General features: G+C 38.1%; 1 protein-coding gene across 2 annotated transcripts in view; it reads right to left on the bottom strand.

The window, feature by feature from the left end:
• ITGB1 (integrin subunit beta 1) overlaps positions 1 to 22354 on the bottom strand; it is a 43095-nt gene that overhangs the window by 6273 nt on the left and 14468 nt on the right. The window contains exons 2-15 of one of the 2 annotated variants that reach the window (XM_019933369.2): positions 19284 to 19350; positions 17094 to 17179; positions 14213 to 14435; positions 12513 to 12683; positions 11744 to 11982; positions 9493 to 9648; positions 8617 to 8712; positions 8226 to 8315; positions 6628 to 6768; positions 6257 to 6456; positions 4516 to 4754; positions 4072 to 4294; positions 3174 to 3406; positions 973 to 1139 (exon numbers count right to left, since the gene is read on the bottom strand). In XM_019933369.2, the coding sequence (XP_019788928.1) occupies positions 973 to 1139; positions 3174 to 3406; positions 4072 to 4294; positions 4516 to 4754; positions 6257 to 6456; positions 6628 to 6768; positions 8226 to 8315; positions 8617 to 8712; positions 9493 to 9648; positions 11744 to 11982; positions 12513 to 12683; positions 14213 to 14435; positions 17094 to 17179; positions 19284 to 19350 (2331 nt within the window). Of the gene's footprint in view, positions 1 to 972; positions 1140 to 3173; positions 3407 to 4071; positions 4295 to 4515; positions 4755 to 6256; positions 6457 to 6627; positions 6769 to 8225; positions 8316 to 8616; positions 8713 to 9492; positions 9649 to 11743; positions 11983 to 12512; positions 12684 to 14212; positions 14436 to 17093; positions 17180 to 19283; positions 19351 to 22354 lie in introns of those variants that run through there. The other variant, XM_033852417.1, reaches the window with a different exon arrangement.

Genomic DNA, 22354 nt, shown 5'->3' with positions numbered 1-22354 from the left:
ATTAATAGGACTCTTGTAAATCGGATTTTCTTGCTAAAGTAAAAGAAATAGTTTCTAATGACTTCATCAGAAAAAAGCTGACATGTATAGTGTTTAAACACTATAAAAGAGAATTTTTACTATTTTTACACTTCCAAAATTAATTTTTTTAAAAAACCCAAGCAAATTGTAGTAAAATGCAAATAACTAAAATTCATTTACAATTTAACAATACTGAAGATTGTCACTGCTTTCTTGTATCAAAAGATGAATACACGAAGGCCAACGCTTGGCCACCTCGGCCTCCCACCCCACGCTTCAAAGCACTAACTGCTGGCGTCAACTTTCATCACTTGCAGCTTCTAAATTTTTATAAAGCCAGGTTTATTAAGTTGTAAAATCGCAGAGAATAAAAATACCCTTTTTAAGTACACAGTTCCATGAATTCTCAAATGTATAAACACACCCACAATGAAGATCATCCCACGATCCCTCGGGCCCCTTCCCCCAGCTCCAGCCCCTGCAAACCACTGGATCTCATTCCTGCCTCTAGGGTTTTACCTTTTCCAGACTGTCATATAAGTGGAGTCATACAGTATGTAGCCTTTTGAGTCTGGCTGCGTTCTACTTAGGTTTCTTTGTTGGGGGAAAAGAAAAACAGAAAAAGCTTTCTACTGAATAGCTTGCTATTACTTAGGATTCTATTTTACATGAGAAAAAAAAGGCAGAAGAGCAGATTTAAGATTAAAATTATTAAGGAAATAAAAACAATGACCACAGTAACCAGAAGAAACATTCTTAATTGTTTTGTTTTAATAGGATATACTTAAGATGTTTTCTATTTTTCACTAAATGCAAGTTTTCTGAATAATAAATTTTGGGGAGAATAAAATATTTAAAGGACTTTAATAATCAGCTTTAGAGCTAATAAGTCTTAGAAATGTTACATTTGCTTTATGAATCACCCTGCTTTTTACATGATTTCCAACTTACCGTGTCCCATTTGGCATTCATTTTTTCCTTTTCAAATTTGGCAAATTCCCTTCTGTCATGAATGATCATTAAAAGCTTCCAAATCAGCAGCAATGCAAGGCCAATAAGAACAATTCCAGCAACCACACCTGCTACAATTGGGATAATGTCTGGACCAGTGGGGCACTCTGTAAAGTAAGAAGCAAAGGATGAGCACATAAGGGATTAGAATGTGAAGGTACAGCCAAAATTACAAAGAGCTGGGCAGTCTCATAAAAAAACACACAGGAATTAAAATCCCAAGGTAAGTGAATGTACACTATCCCAAAGAAGCTATAAAAAAGATACTAGAAGTAACGGGTTTACAAGACCCCAGTGTACATGATCAATAAAGAAAAGTCATGTATTTCTATGTATTATATAGAAATTGATTTCTACAATTTGGAAATTGAAATTTAGAAAATGGTATTTTCTACAATAGCACCAAAAATCATGATATACCTATGTATAAATCTAAGAAAATATGTGCAAGATTTACATGCTAAAAATTATTAAACACTGATGAAAAAAAGACCTGAATAAATGGAGAGAGATTCCATGTTCATGGATTAGAAGACTCAACATTGTTAAAATGTCAATTCTCCCCCAATTTTTTTTAAATAATTAATTTATTTTTATTTTTGGCTGCATTGGGTCTTCGTTGCTGCGCGTGGGCTTTCTCTAGTTGCGACGGGCAGGGGCTACTCTTCGTTGCAGTGCACGGCCTTCTCACTGCACTGGCTTCTCTTGTTGTGGAGCATGGGCTCTAGGCGCACAGGCTCAGTAGTTGTGGCACAAGGGCTCTAGAGCGCAGGCTCAGTAGTTGTGGCGCACGGGCTTAGTCACTCTGCAGCATGTGGGGTCTTCCTGGACCAGGGCTCAAACCCATGTCCCCTGCACTGGCAGGCGGATTCTTAACCACTGCACCACCAGGGAAGTCCCTCCCCCAATTTGATCTATAAACTCAATGCTATCCCAATCAAAATCCTGGCAGGACGTGTAGATATCAAGCAAGTTTATTCTAAAATTTACAAAGAAGTAGGAGAACTAGGAAAGTGTTTCAAAAGCACTTTCAGAAAAGAACAAAGTTGGACAACTTGTATTACCAGATTTCACAACTAGCTGTGAAGCAACACTAACTGAGACAGTGTGGTATTGGCTAAAGGACAGATGCCTGGATTAATGGAAAACAATCAAGAGTCAGGAACAGGCCCACATATATAAGGTCATCTCATTTTCAACCAAGGTGGAGAAAGGTCAACCTTTTCAACAAATGGTGCAAGAACGACTGGAAATCTACATATAAAAAACTGGACCCCACTCCATATACTAAGATCAGCTCACAGTGGGTTACGGACCTAAATGGAAAACCAGAACTATAAAACTTTTAGAAGAAAACAAAGGAGAAAAATCCTTATGAACCTGAATTAGGCAAAGAGTTCTAAGACATAATAGTAAAGAGCAAGATCTATAAAAGAAAAACCTGGTAAATCGTAGTTCATCAAAATTTAAGCTTCTGGTCTTCAGAAAACACAAGAAAATGAAAAGACAAGGAGGCACAGACTGTGAGACAATATTTGAAAAATACATATGCAAAACAATAGAGACTTTAGAAAAACAGTTTGGCTGTTTCTTCTGAAGTTAACTATATGCCTCCAAAATCCATTCCTAATATTTATCCAGGAGAAATTAAAACTTACATTCCCATAAAAATCTGACCACAAATGTAGAAAATTCCAAAGTATATTAAAAGCACCCAGAAAAACCAAGATAAAAATGTTTCATCTTTTGAGAAGCTGAACAAATTCACGCTGTATAACATCCTTTAACAAATTATCTTTCCCAGTGTCCAAACCTAAAATCAACTCATATTTAAATATCATTAATAATGATGGTGCTCTTACCGAGAGCCTACGGCCAGGCGCCGTGCTGAGGGCTCTATGTGGGCTACTACATTTACTCCTCGGACTCCCCATTCAGAAAACTTAAAACCTGCTTTCACTTTCCCTTACTTATTAATTAAACACTAGTTTAAGCTTTGAGAGATTAAAAGTGTCCCAACTTGGACATATAATAGTCCAGCTGGCAGCTGTTCCTAGATATTAGGGCAACTGCCAATAGCCCTAAGCAGTAAAAAGACATAAAAGAAAATGCAAAGAATTTTGAAATGATCAGATTTCTACCTGGAGTCTCTACAACATGAACAGTGGCCTCATTGTTCCCATTCACTGAATATGTGAAGTAGAACCAGCAATCATCAACGTCCTTCTCCTTACAATGGGACAGGGGATCCACCTGGCCTGGCTGGGGCAACCTGTCCCGATTTTCAACCTTGGTAATGTTGAAATGTGAACATTCCTGAGCACACGTGTCTTTCTTTTCTCCTTTGTTGAAGGCTCGGCACTGAACACATTCCCTGTTAAAATGCAAATGATTACATTTATTATTTAAAATAATATTTGCTTAAAGATTATTTTGTGTGCTAGACTCAAAATTTAACCACATTAAGCCAAGAGCAATAGAAGAAGATATAAATAAATGAAGAAACATATTTCTGGATGGGGAAACTGAACATAAAGATGCTAGTTTCCCAAGTGATATTATAGATTTATTACAGCTCAAACTAAAATCCTCCAAAAGAAATAAGAGTAGGAAAATAAAACTAGCCCTATCAGATATTTAATACACAATTTAAAGCCAAAATAACTTTTGAAACGTGTTGCTGGTACAATAGTAGTCCTTTCTTCAAGGGACAAAACTCAATTTTATTTAGTTTAGTCAAAAGATAGTTAATTAAGCAATTGGTAATGCTAATTTAACAAAGGTTACCACATGGATTCACTTACATAGCAAACTCAGATTGAAATAATTGTACCATCACTCTTGTACGACACATTTCAGTATTATGTGACAAACACCAGCTACTGAGAAATAATTTTTAAGATTTAAAAACTGGGCTTCAATGTGACAGTTTATTTACAGCGTAACCTGATGTTAGCACTGTTCTCTGTATTGTGTGCTGATACAGAGGCCAACAGACAGCGAGTTCTCACCCATTTCAAGCAATTCGGAAATACTCACTTATGCTCGGCACAGACTCCAAGGCACGTCTGGCACATCTCACAGGTCGGCCCTTGGAACTTGGGATCTGTACACTTACAGGCGCCACACTCACAGACGCCCCGGCCATTGCAGATTTGCCCATTCACAGCCGTGCAGGAGGTAGTGTCCAGAGAACAGTCACAGGCACTGCCCGTGTAGTTAGGGTTGCATTCACACACACGACACTTGCAGACACCATTTCCTGCCAATAAAAAATATCATTTCTCATAACAATGGTAAAAATGTAAAATCAGAGCATTGACCGAAAAGAGAAAACAAGCAATAACATGTAAGAAAGGCTGTCTGTGGGATGGAGTGACCCTCAATGCTGCCCTTTTTCTATTTATCCACTAAGCAAACTCAGGATTTTTTATTGTATTAGATAGGACCACATTTTATAACCATTTTCAGACCCCTTCTCACCTCCACAAATTAAGCCATTGGATCTATCACAGTTGAAATTATCACACTCGCAGAATTTGCCAGAATAAATTTCGTTTGTATTATCCCTCTTCCGACACACACACTGTCCACAGACACATTCTCCGTTGTTGCTACATATTTCTGAACTGTTCTCTTTCCTGCAGTAAGCGTCCATATCTTCACTGTTCACCTCATCTGTGCTACATTCACAATGTCTCCCAACACGTCCCTCGTTGCACCTAAACAGAGTCCAAAATTTCAATCACATAAAATAAAAATAAGTGAAAGTAACAAATCATGCTGTGAGAAAGACTGGGAGAGGAAGTAAGACTATGAACATTATCTTCAAACTACAATTTTATTACATGTCATGCCACACGTCACAGACGTGCACAAAAGTGTACCTATGCACACACACAGAGCCATTCAAATCCATATGGAATCTACACAGGGGCCCAGGAAAAAAAGCCCTCTTCAGGAAAGTGACCATTTTGATCAAGATGAAAATACAATCTAGCAATGAACAGGTGAACAAGACATTTAGAAACATAGGATAAACTTATTTTTAAAAGTGCTATGTTTTCAAATGATATGCTATTTATTACATTTGCTATTATAGGTGAAGCAACCGTCCAATTGTTAATCTAATAAACACACCCCAAAAGGTGCATGGAAGTTGAAGAAAAACATACTGAGCCTATCATTTGAAAATATAACTAACATACTGTTTAAAAATAAATTTATCCTATGGATCCAGACTTTTCAGCCACACTGCATATTTTTAGAACACCTAGTGTTCAGGCATTGAAGACACTAGTTCTGTATCTGGTAAATACGCAAAAAGAAGGAAGGCAAAAGCATTTTCAAGATGATCTTTCAGTTAAGTAATATTTTACTAAAAATGGATCTACACAATTCAGTCAGGACATGTATGACATGGAAAATTTAAAAATGTAACATTTTAATTGTTATTTACAATAGAAAGCTAATAACTGATGGCAAAATACAGCCATCTATTTTTCTCATGATTAAAAACGCTTCAAAGCATAGTCATTTGGGGCTGACATCTGCATCAAAATATTCTTCCCTCCTCCTATTCTTTTAAAATATTCTTCCCTCCTCCTATTCTTTCAAGGAGAAAGATTATTCAGAGTACATTCAATTTTAATTTTTAATTAAAAAGTAATCACAGTATGAAAATAAAATTTAAAATAATCTGACTATAGTTTTGTTAGTAGTAGATTCTATGTTCTGAGAATACTGTTTTCTTTTCAATTTTACAAAGTATATTGGTTTTTTAAAAACTATTCCAGCGATTCAGAAGTACATGTAATACACAGTGAACATCCTTTACTGCTTCCTAATTCCATTTCCCAGATACAATCACTATTATTTTATATAAGCTTATTTAGCTCTAGAGAATTCAGACTGCTATGATGAGAGGAAAACCCAAATGCTACCTTAACCATTTGTTAAATATACATCTTAGATGGCTATAAAAGCTTTTATTTTACAGTAAAGGACAGTCTGCCTAAGAAAAAAAAAAGGCAGGGAAGAGCTTTCCATAAATAGCACACACAAGATCATCAAATTGATCTTGTGGTGAGCAACAGTGGCTGGAACAATCATTTATTTGCTCCAATAGACAGAATCTCTCTGGACGCCCAAACAGAGCCTGCCCCTGCAGCCGTCCCAGCCGCAGTCCCCCCGCACCCCGTCACTCTCCACAGCCCCAGCTCACCTGCAGGCTCCACACTCAAAGGTCCCATTGCCATCATGGCACTTGGGACTGCTAGGGATGCCTTCACTCTGGCATTCACATTCACAGATGAACTGAAGAATAATCTCTACTTCTTCAGTGAAGCCCAGAGGCTTAATTTTAATGGTTTCAGAATTCTTATTTGGACATTTATTTGAAGTTACGCTGATTTCAAATTGAACCTTAAGGGAAAACAAGAAGATAAGTTAACAACTAAGCAATTTAAATCTACTAAAAAAATTGCAAAAAGCCACTCCAAATTATATTTCTTTAACTGTTTCTCAAATTATAAACTACATTGCCTGTAAACAAGCAGTTTTTTCTTTTCTTCAGAAAACGTTTATGTAACGTACCTCATCCCCAATGGAAATATTAGAGCATTTTCTCCCATTTTCCCCTGTTCCATTCACCCCATTCTTGCAGTAAGACTTGTAATTTATTGTTACTCCTTCTGGTAATTTGCTGTTTTCCAAAATGACTTCTGAAGACAAGGACTAAAAGAAAGACTATTAAACAGAGGAAAGGCAAACAAATGCTACTATAAAATAAGTTGAATGCATAAATCCAATGGGTAAAATGAACTGTTAAGAAACAGTATCATTTAAATAAAATATCTGAAGCCAAATCTTGAGTGACCAGAAAACACAAAACCCAGAGAAATGGGCTCTAATTAATAAGGATCAATTCTTCAAAATAATGTACATGACTGAAAAAAGTATTTATGGTTTAATTACTGAGTTTGAAATTTTAATGATGATACAGCACAGAGGGCTGATATTAATTATGAGGAGTCCTAAGAACTCAGAACACTTTCCTCCCCCAGTGGCAACACAGCTCTCCTCTGACCCTACCAACTTCCAGCTCACTAGGGACTAAAGTAAATGATCTACTACACTGTCTGGGAACAAATCTGCTGAGGCGCAGTTGCAGCCCTGCGCCCTCACCCCCCAAAAAAAGAAAACCTGAAGTGGGAGGATTCAAGGCACTGTGTTTTTAGAACAGCAGATTGCTCAGGACCAATGGAGAAGGCTGCAGCAGCAAGCTCTCTCCTGGTCACACTCCTGCATGGATGGAGTTGGGAAAGCATTAAGATATGCTGTAAAGACAGAGAACAAAACAGCTATGGGAGAGACAGGGAACAACCAGAATCTAGAAAATCTCTGTAAAAACCTCTCTCTTCGAGTAGGGTCTTTCCAAAAAATTCTGGGAACCCCTAGCATGAGGTAGAAAATATCTAAAATTCAACCCATCAAAAGGCTGGGGTGGTGTACACAGTACAGGATGGTTACTGTCATATTACAAAGGCCTCCAGACGACTTACAACAGTTATTGACCAACGGTGAATGAGTATCACTAAAGTACTCTGAACTAAAGCTCAAGATGGAGAAAATTCCTCCTTAATTTCAACTTCCTTCCAATCTGGGGGGAAAAAATCTTATCTTATTAAAATGGTAAGTCAAATATATGTAAATACATTCATATATACTTTATGGTACATGCATATATGACTGTGTGTACCTCTTGAAAACAGAGAACTATATACCCTGAATATATGTCAAGAGAAGAATTAGCAAAATAAAAAAGCTTTTCTGGCACAATTCATCAAAATAGATGAATCTATAAAAAGAAGGGGTGGAAAAAGAAGACTGAGGTCATCCTATAAATCTAAATATAAGTTGTTTCACACTTGCTTTCCAACAAGGAGACCTATTACTTAACAACATTAAAATAGAATTTAGAAATTTTCCCCACATGCCTTTGTGACATTTTGCTCTGCAGATCATTATGTATTTGTAAGAGAATATGAGTTTTTCCTCCAGATGCAGAATTTAAGTTTTATGTTGTCTTCTGGGGCTTGCTAAATTGTGTATGAAAGGACTTTTACTTTTTTTGAGAAAAGTATTCTCCACAGGGTATTGCCCAAAACAGATCTTATTTAAAATGCACTCACATTGTATGCATCGATGATCAACTGAATTACATTGCTAGAATTTGCAGATAATGTTCCTACTGCTGACTTAGGGATCAAATTTTTCAGTTCCTGCAATTAAAAGATAAAACATAAAATACAAGTACTACTCATTCAACTAATTAGCATCTACTGAGTACTTACTATTTATTTTTAAATAACAGTTCTCGATACATTTCCTAAATAAACTTAAGGAGTCAGACCTAAAAACAACTAGCTTTACAATGTAACTAAAATTAATATACACCACTTTTTTTTTTAGCTGGTGACATTTTCCCGCATTTCAATTCAGACATATCATTTTGCCTCTAATGACTAAACAAAAAGGGTCTAGAAATGTGTTCCTCTTTTGATCTCACATGTATATATTTACCTTGTAAACGGGCTGAAATTCTTCAGTAACTGCAAAAATCGTCTGAATGTTATTTTCACTTAGTTTTTGGACAAGGTGAGCAATAGAAGGATAATCCTAAGAAATTAAGTAATAAAATTTAGTATGTAATTACATCCAATCTACTTCAGGTTTTCAATACTTGCTGAAAATAATGATTTGCAGATATCAACTGGATTACTTACAAAAGACTGCTTGAAACAACACAAATTATTGCTGAAGTGGGTGCTGTCTAGTGGGTTTCTAATCCTCTTCTATCTTTGTATGTAAATTTTAAATTTCCATAATAAAAAGACTTTAAAGAGCAAGATTATCTGTGTATATTAAATGTCAGAACAATGAAAGTAAAGAACTGCCAGTAATTAAAGGTTATATTATCTACGTATCACTTAAGAAAAAGACCAAGATTCAGCAAGGTTTAGATTTCTTTCAGACCTTGAATAATTTGCCAATCTTTATTTTCAGCAGAGGCAGGGTGCCTGCTTTCTTAAATCATGTATAAATAAGACAAGGAGTGTTAAGACTATACAAATGATTTGATTAGACATAATATCAAGCTTGCTACCCCTTGACGTACGCGAGTGAGAGGAGACAGAGCTCTGGGCTGAGGCGCAGAGTCGGGAGTCAGCAGCTCCCTTCACCCCCGGGCCCTCATCTACAGGGAAGGAAGCAAGCACAAAGCCAGAGCCTCAAAACAGCAGCACGCGCTTTCCTGCACATTAGGTCAGGGCCCAACTTACCAAAATAACAAAACCCCAAACCCTGACGAACCCACAAGCCAGTCACCCACAACACTCTTAGCATTAGACGCTAAGCTCAACCTGCATCCATTCAATACGTAAGGAGCTAAGCACTTACATAATAATGGCTCATCGTGTACACATCATTTTCCAGGTGACACTGTCCATCATTTGGCAAAACAATGCCACCAAGTTTCCCATCTCCAGCAAAGTGAAACCCAGCATCCGTGGAAAACACCAGCAGCCGTGTCACATTCCTCCAGCCAATCAATGACTCAAAAAGAAAAGGATTTCAATTTTAAAATACTACCCACAATTCAGCATAAATCTTTTCATCTTTATGTAGGCTACCACTGTATCTCAACCTAATTCCGTACCTTCTCTTTTCATGATGCCAATATCCTTGAGGGTGAGGGCACAGAGACCACTGAATAAAACTCCCCACCCCACTGTAGAACTCCACCCTGCCTGGCTGTCCACCTCTCTCAGCTCTTTTTTAAAAACTGTATCTTTTAAAGTCCATGTCTCTCTCCCCATTAGAAAGTACACTCGCTCTGTGCAGGGCAGGGACCACCATCAGGTTTTGTCCTTCATCTTATCTTCAGCGGGCAGCACAGTGCTTGGCACATAGTAGGTGCTTAATGAGTAAATGCAGATGTCTCAGCCCACACCCATCTTGGCCCAAATATCACTGTCTCATTCCCATCCATCCTTGCTCCACCTTCCGTAGCGTATACTTCCTTTATCAGCCACCACATTAGGCCTTCCTTTTTTAATTACAGAAAAAAGTACCTTCTCCAAAGACTTGCCCTGCTTAATTCCACCCATTCTAACCCATCAGTACTGCTTATTTATTCATTTATTTTATTTTCCACCTTATTCAGCAAAGAATTTAAAGTAGCAGTAAAATCCTCTAATATGGTAATTTTATAATCACATCTGTCTAAATACTCAATTATATCTGTATATATCCTCATAAGACTATAAAATCCTTGAAGGCAGGAATTAAGTTTATTAATGCCGGCAGTCCAAGTGGAATGTCTGTCTCTTTTTCATGTAGAGAAGTGGAACAGTTACTCTCAGTCAGCATGAGGAAAACCAAGAGTAGCGGCCACAGATGCTATGGTTTGTTTTAATCCCAAGGCTAAGGCACAGGTACAGGCAGCCCAGAGAATGCTCTCTCCACAGAGAGCTGCTAACAGGATCACAAATGAATGGCTGGAAAGAAAACAAGCATCAGGCTGGGCACTACCTGGAATATCACTCTCTTCCCCTTTAAAAGCAGAGACTATCCTTAAATTGCAACTACCCCAGTGAGAGATCAAGAGTAACGATAATCTAATAGTTAGTATTTGCTGGGGGCTTAGTGGCACTGTATATGGATTACCGTATTTAAACTTCATAACAACCCTATGAGGTTTATCTGTTATTATCCCTTAAGGAGAAGGAAACAGCCCTCTAGAATGGCAAGGAAATTGCCTAGTAGATGAGCAGTGATGGGAACATCTGAAGCCATTTCCTAACAGTCTAAGGACTGTTCTCTTAAACACTATATCATATTATCATCTTGGGTATCAAGTTACACATTAAAAATTGGTTGGAAAATAACCATTAAGAAGCATCTGGAATCAAGGAAGGTCTTCTAGAGCATAGGGGTACTCTAGGGAAAAAGTGGGGGGGGGGGAATGAGACAGGTACTTAAACTTTATCTACCTCACAATGTTTTCTAGTTTCAGCTTCAGCTGAATCATTAAAAGGTCACCTCAAAATCATCACCTGGTAAATGGGTCATAAAATTCTAACCACTAGTCCAATGGAGATCAGCTTACTACTACTGAAAATCTTGCAATTAAAATTACAATTATATGACTTCTCAAAATACCTGTTCTCATATAGCTTTCAAACTAAGACTTAAAAAGTTCTTTCTTTTTGAATGACTAAGACATGGGGAAGATAACTCTCAAAGATGATAAGCAGAAGAAAACTGACCAGAGGAAAATGGTGTCTGAGAGCACTTTTAATGCTCCTGGAGACGTCCCAGATAACCCCAACTCCATCTCAGGCACGAAGCCGGAAAGCTAGGGTTCCTGGGCCTCTTCTAAACACCTAGAGCACCAGCTGAAGCTAAACTGCCCCACTGTTTCAAGCGGTGAGCATCCTGGCTTTTAGAACCCTGTGTAAATGAACTAACTGCCTGGTTTAGATAGGGGCATAACGATTAACTATGCTTTTATAAAGCATTTGTAGTTGGAGGGAACTTAGGGATTAGTCAAGTATGCTACAGTAATTAAGGTAATTTCTCCTGACAGCAAAATCACACTCAAAATTCATACAAATAATATCCTTTTGTAGAAAATGAATGCACTCACTCCACAAACTGCAACTTGCATGATTGCATCAAAGCCACCTTCTGGAGAATCCAAATTTCCAGATATGCGCTGTTTACCAACAAGTTCATTAAATACCTCCCCTTTATCAGTAAGGCTGAGCACATTTTTATAGCTAAATGGGCTGGTGCAGTTCTGTTCACTTGTGCAAGGGTTCCTGAGTTTAGCTGGTGTTGTGCTAATGTAAGGCATCACGGTTTTCTCCACAAATGAGCCAAACCCTGTGAAGGAAAATGCACACACAGTGATGACAGATGGAGGGTAGATGGATGGACGGATGGATAAACTGCATGAAAAAAATCAAGTACATTACCGCCTGTAAGTCAATCTTTTTCTTTAATAAGAAATAATAAGGGTTTTAATAATTAGGTTTGGAAAGGAGATCACTGTATGAAAAATCCAGGTCTGATGTGAGATTAAGGCTGTATAGGCAGGTGTGGTCATATGAACTAGTAATAAAAAAAACTGTAATCAACATGTTTATAAAATATATCAACAAACCAATGCATAAATTCCTGTGAAAACATGCATTTTATTACCCATGTGGTGTAAGGTGTGTCAAATAACATGATCGCCTACAGTAACAGAGGAACAAGGAGGCGGAAAAATTATCAGACGTGTGACAGGAGTATCAGTTCTCTCAAAAAGAAAAGACTAAACCCTGGCCTATTTATCTCACATGCATGTGGTGAAGAACAACACTGCCAGTATTTATACAAATGGAAACTATTAATTTTCTCAAAATTCCTACCAATTCGGAAGTCTGAAGTAATCCTCCTCATTTCATTCATCAAATCAGTTCCAAGACTTTTCACATTCTCCAAGTCGTCTTTCATAGAGTAGGAGAGGTCCATAAGGTAGTAGAGATCGATGGGATAGTCTTCAGCTCGCTTGAATTTTAATGTAAATGTCTGTGGCTCCCCTAATTAAACAGAGATTAGAGAAGAAAATTAGCTTGCCAGCAATCAAAAAGCGAACGAGCAAAACCAAGTTAATTCGATCGATAAGGTAACACTATAAACTGTATTATCGACATAGTTTTTACAAAAACCTGGGCATTCCACAGGTAACTGAATAAATGGAAGTGTACTCATTTCAATCACAAATACTTAAAATGCCAGGCCCCGGGGATGGTGAAAAAGACAGCATTCCCCATCCACAGCAGGCAAGACAGGCAAACAGTGGGTTGGTAACTATGACAGAAGAAAACAGACAGCCAGAACAACGTAAACTAGACTGGGTGGGTGAGGCAGATACACTCCAGGGTACACCAGACTTTCTAGAGACTAACGTTATAAAGCGAAGACTCTTCTTTGTTTAATGGGATGCACTATATGCAGTGAATAACATAACCTGATTTTCACTGTAGAAAACCTGAAGAATAGTTTTAAAGATGATTATAGAGACAAAGAAACTTGTTAAGAAACTATAGCAAAAATCTAACAAAAAGATGATAAGGATCTGAAACAATGGGGAAGGAGAAGAGATGTACCAGAGGCGTGAGATATAATCCACTCAGAAAATACACGAGAAGGAAGAGGTCTGGGTGAAAAGTCATTAAATTTTTAACTTGCAGATTTTCTCTATATAGACTTCTAGTTGACAGTTGGATAACTGGGTTTGGAGCTTAGAAGTCTGTGTTACAGCCCACAAGTGGCTTTAAAGCCATGAGAGGAAAACCAACAATTAAGTGGACTACAAAGAGGAAGGAAGAAAAAAGACACAGAAAGGAGACTGGAAAGCACTGTTAAGAGATAAGAAGAAAAGTAGGAATGTTATCACAGAAGCCGCAAGGAGAGCATTTCAAGAAGCTCGAAGGCATCGCTTGGACAGGAAGGTTAAAAAAAAAAAGGCCTGACGAGGATCCACCAGGCCTGGTGGTTCCAGGTGCCAGCAGAGCTTTGCCAGAGCAGCTCTAGAAGTGGAAGGCTGCTGGCACCAGGCTGAAGACAGAGCAGAAGGGGAAGGGGCGGTGGGGAGGCAGGCAGGCACGGGACAGTCCTCTGAGAGGAAGGGGTGGGAAACTAGAAGAGGAGAAAGGGGGCTTGTTTCTTCTTTCTTTTTCCCAGATGCAGGACTGCTCCAGATTCTTATGAAAACCTTAGTATTTTATCAATACTGAACAAAAACAAAGGAAAAAATAGATTAAAATGTTGTCTTTATATTATGTAATTATACCAGAAGATGGACATTTTTATCTTTAAAAACACATTAAATCTAATACTTTCTGAATCTTTAACAGAATTTACATTAGACACAGGTAACATTTACTTCAGGTACATGTGTCTTACAAATTGTTACACCTCCAAAAATATCTAAAAGTTAATGTATTCAACATTTCTGTTTGAGTGTCAGTCCACATGTGAAAATGAACCCTCAACAGAAATTTACATAAAGTTGTCAAAAAGCTCAAGTAGACACAAAGGCATTCATAGAAGCAGATTTCTGTACCTGATCGTAACTGCAAAACCAACTGCTGTGGTTGGATCTGAGTAATATCTTCTGGCTGCAGCTTCTCTGCTGTTCCTTTGCTACGGTTGGTGACATTTTTATTTTTCTTTATATCTTTGGAGCCTCTGGGATTTTCGATGTCATCTGGATGACAGCCCTTCTTTTTTAAGGCTTCTAAATCATCACATCGAGCAGAAGTAGGCATTCCTTCTTGTAAAAATGTCTAAGTGACATGTAAAATATAGGTATAAATAAAAAGTATAGTGGTCAAACCTTTTACATAATCGTAACTGCAAATAACTAATTAAATTGCAAAAATCAGGTAACACATCTAACGTATTTCATTTCTGGTTTTTAAACAAAACGCTCCCTTCATCCAAACCATAATAAACAAAACAGATAAACAAACATTTTTCCTTGAAAGTAACACCGTTACTGCTAATGTATTACTAGTACCGTATTACTTTAGTAACACTTAGAGGACTGACCTAAGTGTACATTTTAACCGTTTCATGTTCAAATTCAGAGTATCTACTCAAATTTCTTTTGTGAAATTACTTATGTAGCATGGTTAAGAGCCACTAATAATATATATAACCAAATATCAGACAAATATTTTTTCCAAAATTTCCCTTAGAGAAATTCTTAGAGTCTCTCATATTATGTATCAGCATCCTTCACGATATTTTGAACAACTCAGTGTATAGGGAAAACATGTCACCCTAAAACCTTTCTTAAAAAGGAGAACAAGAAATTTACCACAGATTTAGTAAGTACTCTTGGAGCTTTAAAAATATTTTAGGTATTGGCTATTATTGTAATCAAGCCTTTTAGAACTTATTTTTTTAAAAAAACATAGTAAGTGATTATACGACAGGGTCAAAAATATATACAGGGTGAATTTTTTTTAAAATAAAAAACGTTGTAATGGTGTGTGAATGGTACTTGTGGCACGGGGTAAAATTTCCACTAGTGACGTGATTTTAAACTGTGCTCTTTTTATCAGATGACTGACTAAGTGAAAGCAAAAACACTGCTGTTAAGATGCATGTAAAGGTTCTAAATATGTTTTTCATAAATGTGAGGAAGGGGAACAATGACGGTGTATCCATGTATATGTGTATCATTTTAAAATGTGTACTCCTAATAGACATCTAACTTTTTCACATATACCCCTAAAAATTTGTATTTAGTTGGCCAAAAATCTTTTTTTTTTTTTTTCAAAAATCTTTTTTAAAATCTTGACATTGGGAAAATGAGGAAATGCCTTTCATTTGGGGTCACTCTATGTTTTGTATGGTTGTTTATTATCTACCAATTTCATGGTGCTGAATAAAGTGAGGTATTTATATACAAAGATTACAAAATGGTTTTGATCAGTTATCTTTTAAAGGAAACATAGTACTAAATGAGAGCCTTTCTGTACTTAGAAAAACTGGAAGGGAGAACCATGGGCCCAACAGTTCAAAGCTGCACAACTTTTATGTGTGGTCAAACCTAAAATGCTGCCAGAGCACAGGGGCCCAGTGCAGGATCCGCTTCCAAATATCAGCCAATCCAGGAAACTAAGATCACAACACTCAAGTAAAATTTCACTGAAGATATCCCCAAATACCTGTAATAGTTTAAGAATTATGCCATAAAGATGGCTAAATTACTGAAAGAACAGTTTGGCTAGGATAACCCTAAACCCCAGATAAACTGTAACCCTCAGAAAATGGACGCTGCTGTTGAGAACAGCACGTACCACTATCATAATCTTCTAAGTGAAACTGCCTTAAGTTCATTTGATTCTCGTAAGAACAGAGATAAAGGAGGCAGATCATGCTCATTTTCCAGGTAAGAAAACCAAGCGTTTCAGCGAAGTAAGCCCAGTCCGAGACAAACTCAAGGCACTCCCTATTTCCTTCACTGTCTCCAATTTAATTCCAGAATACCGTTTTTAGAAGGACAGAAGGTGCCAGTAGAAAATTTTTAAAATAACAAAACGAAAACTTCTCATTTTGTCTTTCACAGGTCAAATCACACGAAATAGCTGACATTTGACCAGTAACGCCCACAAAACAGGCACTTGACTGCGGGGTCAACCGCCTGAGTAAAAACAAACAATAAGCCTTTGACCTTCTGATATTATTCACTCTGTAAATAAATTATATACCCTCAAAATGACTTCCCGTTACCTCCAGTACCAACTTAGCATTCATCTGTTCATTCATTCATCCATTCAATATTCAGTAAGCTTTGTGGAAGGTACCATGTTGAGCAACGTACAGAGATGACAAGAGTGAATAAAATTTAAAGCCTAACCTCAATGGGCTTTGATTAGGATGCAAATCAAGTGTATATTAGTTTAATTAAAACACAATTAGGCAGGTTAATGTATACCTCTCCCATCATAAAAAAAGGGAAAAATCTAAAACAGTCCAATGAAATGGCTAGAGGTTTTTGGGAAGCTGTCCAATAGAAACAATGCACGCTACAAAGGTGAGCTACGTATGTATTTTTAAATTGTCTAGTAGCCACGCTGAGAGGAAGAAAAAAAAGAAACGGGAAATTAATAATATATACAAAATGTCAGTGATTTCAAAAATCATTAACGTTGAAATGCTAAGTCTTCAATCTCTGGTATGTATTTAAGGCTGACGGCAATTCTCAGTTTGGACCACCCATATCTCAGGTGTCAACATCACCACATATGCCTAGCATGCCCTGTGCTGGGCAGCACAGCTCCAGAGCATCACACAGGATTACACAGAGCTGACGCTTATTCAGTCAACAATGAGGAAGTGAAAAGTCACATCGAGCACTTCCCAAGGATACCGTTTTGGGCAACACTAAATGACTAGAGAATAGATGGGAAGACCTGAACAATCTTACTTACTGAATTGGTGCACCATCCACAATTGGGCCCTGCTTGTATACACTCTCCACATGATTTGGCATTTGCTTTTAAACATCTATTTTCATCTGTCAGGAGAAACAAAGAATAGACCACTTTACTTGAAGTTTCAAGAGAGAGAGAACAGTGAAAAATCTGGATCACAATGACAAATAATACAACATATACAAACGTTAAATATAAACACTATGAACCTCGTTACTAACCCCCCCCCCAGAGAGAGGTGATTTTGGAACATCCTGTCCCAGAGAACCATAAAAAGACACAGTTATCTCTCTTCTATAGCAAAGACTAGGTACCCTTAATCTATACATTTGTCCTTTTTTTTCAAAGGCATGATTTCAGGCTCTCTCATGTTGGATGGTCATTAATTCTCAGGAGTGTTCTTACAACTGGGTAAAAGTATTATTTCTCTTCATTTAACTCACCCCACCACGCCCATACCCCATCCCCTCAAGCAGGCACTTTCATTTTCGTTTGTTAAATACTTGAAAAGTCCACATTCATCCAATCCACAACCCCTTGATTTTTCAGGTCTGTGTTCAAAGTACGCCATATGGTTCTTTAAATCCATGTAAGGATCAGCACGGCTGCCGTGTGGTAAGTACTAATATGGACTGTCTCCGATGTATGTTTTTGTAACACACACTCATAAAAAATTTGGAAAATACGTAAAAGTATAAAGAACAAACTAAAAGTCACTCAAAACCTGCTCACTAAGAGAGAACTACTGTTAACACTTTTTGTATATTTCTTCCCAGTCTTTCTTCTAAGCAGATAAATAAAACAATAGCAAGGAAGCAGGCATACAGACATTATTTAAATGAAATCAAGGATATACATTTTATATACTACTTTTTATACTTAATCCAAATGTTTCATTCCAAATTCTTCAAAAACATGGCTTTAATGATTACATATTCCATTATATTAATGTATCCTTTTCAATGATGGATAAATTTAGATTGTTTTTAGTTGCATAGTTCACACATGCCACACGAACCCTCCACATATATACACATACATGCATATATATATATGCACCCACTCTGATGACCATTCTTATAATGTAAAACTCTGATTATTTCCTTATCACAAATTAAAAAAAAAAAATACTGAGGCAAAGAGTATTAACTTTTAAAGATTCTCAATACACACCAACTTCTCTCCAGCAGTAACGTTCAAACGCACACTCCCACAAGCAGGGTACACACACCACTTCACCATACCCTCAACAAGAAACACTTTTTTAATGCAAAGATTTTTTTTAATTCATTTAACAGGTATAAATAAGAACATCAATTTAATTGTCAGTTACTGAAGGTTTCATTTTTTTTCGTATTTTTACTGGCCATTTCTTTTATAAATTTTCTGTTACATCTTCTGCAAAGTTTCTATTATCATGTTCATCTGTTTTTATTAGAGCTCTACATCTGTAAGTGAAATTAAATCCTTATTTAGTTTCTCATTTTGTCGATGGTGTTTTGACACAGACACTTTGGTTTTTTATGTTATTGCTGGTTTTATGTAATTTAAATTTATCAATAACGTCCCTTACGGTTTCTTTCTTCATTTTTCCGTGTGTTAAGTCCTTCCACCCTAATATCAAACAATTGTTCTATGCAGTGTATTTTTTGAGATTTGGAGAACAGAATTGGACATCCGTTATTCCAGATGTGGATGCACCATGGTTTCTAAGAGGATTAAATATATTTTCAGTTTTATTTTTCATTCCTCTCCTACATGATGCCAACATTTTGCAAGACTTGTGATCAAAGTGCAACAGCTTCTGGAAAGCCAACTGTTCCTGCTTTCATTCTTTCAGATAGTAGTGGAGAGTTCACAGTCCACTGTTCTACACACTTACTTCATTTCCTTCTAAAGATGTAACACGCCTTTGCTTTCTCTATGCTCACTTACACACTCGATGATATTCCCCAAAGAGCTCTGTGCAGCGCATCCTATTCCCATTGTCGCTCTGGGTGACTGGGGGAGAGCCTGAGAAAGGGCCTTGCAGGCACTGGAAGGGCCCCGCCCCCAACTCTGAGGGAGGTGAGGCCACGGCAAGGCTTTCAGAAGGAGCAAGACGACGGGATGTAGGTTTTTCCAGGAATCTAAAGTGGTCAAAAGTGTCACAAGATACTGAAAAGACAACTATGAAACTTTTTTTACCTGCTTGGCCAAACACATAGCAAACTGAACTGATCAATCCAATCCAGAAAATCAGTTGTAAATTCATCTGAAATATAAAATGTACCATGTTATATTAAGGAAAAACAACATATAAAGCCTAATCATTGCCACGCACCTGATCGTCCGCTAATTTGTAAGTGTAAAGGCATCTTCCTGCCCAGCCCTTCTCCATGCTCAACATCCACCTCTCCCCCCAGCACCTCACCTTCCGCTCCAGATTCCCAGAATCCACTCTTACTTTTCTCCACACCAATTATACATTAATACTTAATGAACAGTGCTCAAAACAAAAAGTGTCAAGTATTCCTACACCTAAAAGCTATTAAGTCTTTGTCCCATGGAATCTCTATTACCTCCTATGACTCCGAGGGGGCCAAACAGGCATATCCCTATGCCTCAGTTACCTCAACACTGAGTGTTAGTTTGAGTGAACCTGTAAAAATCCTGACCATGTCATCCCCTTGCTTACAACTTTTCAATCGTTTTTATTTCTCCTAAGGCTAAGACCAACATCCTGCACAAGGCCCCAGCTCAATTTTTGAGTTTGATGTCCTGTAACTATTTCTTAAGAAAATCAACTTCTGTGCATGGAATTAGTAAAATATTCAGTTTAATTTCCTACAATTTCTAGATCTACAAACTACACAAAAGTGGGGGAGAGGGACATAAGAAGACCTGAAAGAGGCTTAAGTGTCCTTTGGAATCTCTAAAGAAAAATGAAGTAAGAGTCTGTATACCAAGCAGGATACCTCACACTCCAACCATTAGGTATGTAACTGCTTTCTGTGAATCAAAAGTTTTCACAACGTCAATCTATACCTTACCAGAGCTGGTCAAAGACGGCTATAGCCACAGGTCGCTGACCCTATCCCTTAACTACTTTTACTGCTCTTGGACTAGCAGCCAGTCTGATTGATAATTATGCATGAACACCTGCCCCTTCCACAGGAATGCAAAAAACCCAAAGGCAAATATAACACCCCCCCACCAAGCAAAGTTTAGCTTTACTACTTAGCAAAGAAATATAAATTAAAGCAATGTAAGGTAAACCAGCAAGCAGGAAAATAAAAAGGTTTTTAACCCAACAAAACAACAGAACAAAGACTTACCGCAGATGGCTAAGAGAGACCAGAGATGGCTGTAAACTGGTATAACTTGGGGGAAAATAATTTAACAATCTATATCAAAAAGCATTAAAACTGTTTCTACCCTCTGACTTAGTAAACGAGCTACTAGGAATTCATCCTAATAATTTAAAATATAAAAAGTGATACACATGCACATACACTTTCCGTATAGACTCTAGCATGTTTATAAGACAAAAGTGCCAACGTCCTCTAGAATGATGGGGAAAGGGCTAACCGTGTCAACTTGATGGAGTACTAGAGTCAAAAGAATAAAATGTAGTAACATCAAAAGGTTTACAGAATAACTTTTGGATGCAAAGAACACATTAAGATGACAGGTATGTAAAAATAACAGTATATAAATGTATAAAGTAACCAAAGAATCCTGGAGATGACAGAGTTATAAGCATAATATAAAGACAATGGGTTCATTTGTTTTTAAATTGTTGTAGCGTTTTCTTCTTTTCACTTCCTTAGTAAAAACAATTACGGCAGGGTACTGTGTGGAATTTTTTTCTTTCTTGGTGTACTTCCTTTAATAAGAAAAAAAAATTTCTTTCAAAACCCCTCATTTTCAAGGGCTATGTTCCAGGACACAGTCCCACAGCTCCAGGAAAATGCTTTGAAGTTATGCTCTGAGTACCCCTGGGATACTGGGTTTCCTCTGTCAGATGCTGCTCCCATTTTCCGGTTTCCCAAAGAAAAGCAGTATGAATAACTTGCACAGTCATCCACTTTGCAACCGTGCTCAGAGCAGCCAGTCCTGTTATGCCACGGTTCTGCTTACGTTATTACTTGTGACTGCATCCAAAAGCCCAACAAAAGCCAGGTCACTGAAGTGTGAAATGCCTGACAGTTTACCTTTTAAGGCCTGACTGAAAGGTTCAATGTGTAAAAAATCCACGCAGACTCTAATTCTGAACAATTCAAATAATGTTATCAATTCCAAAGCTATGATTAAAAGGACCTGGAACAGCAAGACGCCCGAAGAAATGCATGACTGTGATGAATGGAACATCTGGGCAGTTTCTACACAAAGAGAACAGAACAGATATTTGGTCCATATATGGACTCTGACACGTGTGTCTTCAGGATTCAACTCAGGTCACCTTAAGGACCACTAGACTACCTTGGGAAACCTTTAAAATGTTACACAACTCAGAGAAGCACCACTAAGATAAAGTTATTTGGTAGCAGAAAAAGTTTCCTAACATTCTTAGGTCCTGTAGCTTTAAAATACTACTTTAACGCTATTTTTCTTTTCCTTCTATAAACCTTGATGCGCCCAAGACCAGCCTTCTGAGGAATCAGGCAGCACACAGCGGGGAGGGCAGCCCGAGGCCAGCAGCAGCCCCGCCAGGGCAGCGGCCAGGCCTGCAAAGGCCAGGCTTTCTCCCCGGGAAGCAGAGAAGCCCTAGGAGACGGAAGAGGGCAGCAGTTAGGGATAAAGGAAAGCCACGAGGCTGGCCGGGCAGAGACAAGAGCAGCGAGGAGGGCCCTGAGGAGAGCAGGCAGCAGAGAGGCGGTGGGGCGAGGGGTCAGGGAGGAAGGACGGCACCCAAGAGCTCCGGAGACTTCCAGAGGCCCTGAGGCAGCACCGGGTCAGTGTGTGGTCCCGGGAGAACGCCAGGCCTGAAAACCCCTATGCTGGGAGGTGGGGCCTACACCCCAGGTGACTCTCAGGCTGAGAAAGGTGCCCCGCGGAGTCTCCCCCCAGGAGCACTCCACACGGAACAGCTCCTGAGCAGAGGCCACCAGGGAGAGATGCCTTCAGGTCCTGTCCTCATCTTAACTTTCACCGTCTTCATGATCAAAGCTCTAGAAATAGTTGTCTACCTGGGTCTCTGTCTCCCTCTTCCACCTGTGTAACTGGGTATCCGCATGTGAAACTGCTCTTGAAAAAGAAAACTTCCCAGGCCTATC

Source organism: Tursiops truncatus, chromosome 2 (assembly GCF_011762595.2).
Source record: "Tursiops truncatus isolate mTurTru1 chromosome 2, mTurTru1.mat.Y, whole genome shotgun sequence".
In the NCBI taxonomy this organism is placed as follows: Eukaryota; Metazoa; Chordata; class Mammalia; order Artiodactyla; family Delphinidae; genus Tursiops; species Tursiops truncatus.
The sequence above is the reverse complement of the archived record's forward strand: the minus strand, read 5'-3'. Positions and strand labels throughout refer to the sequence as shown.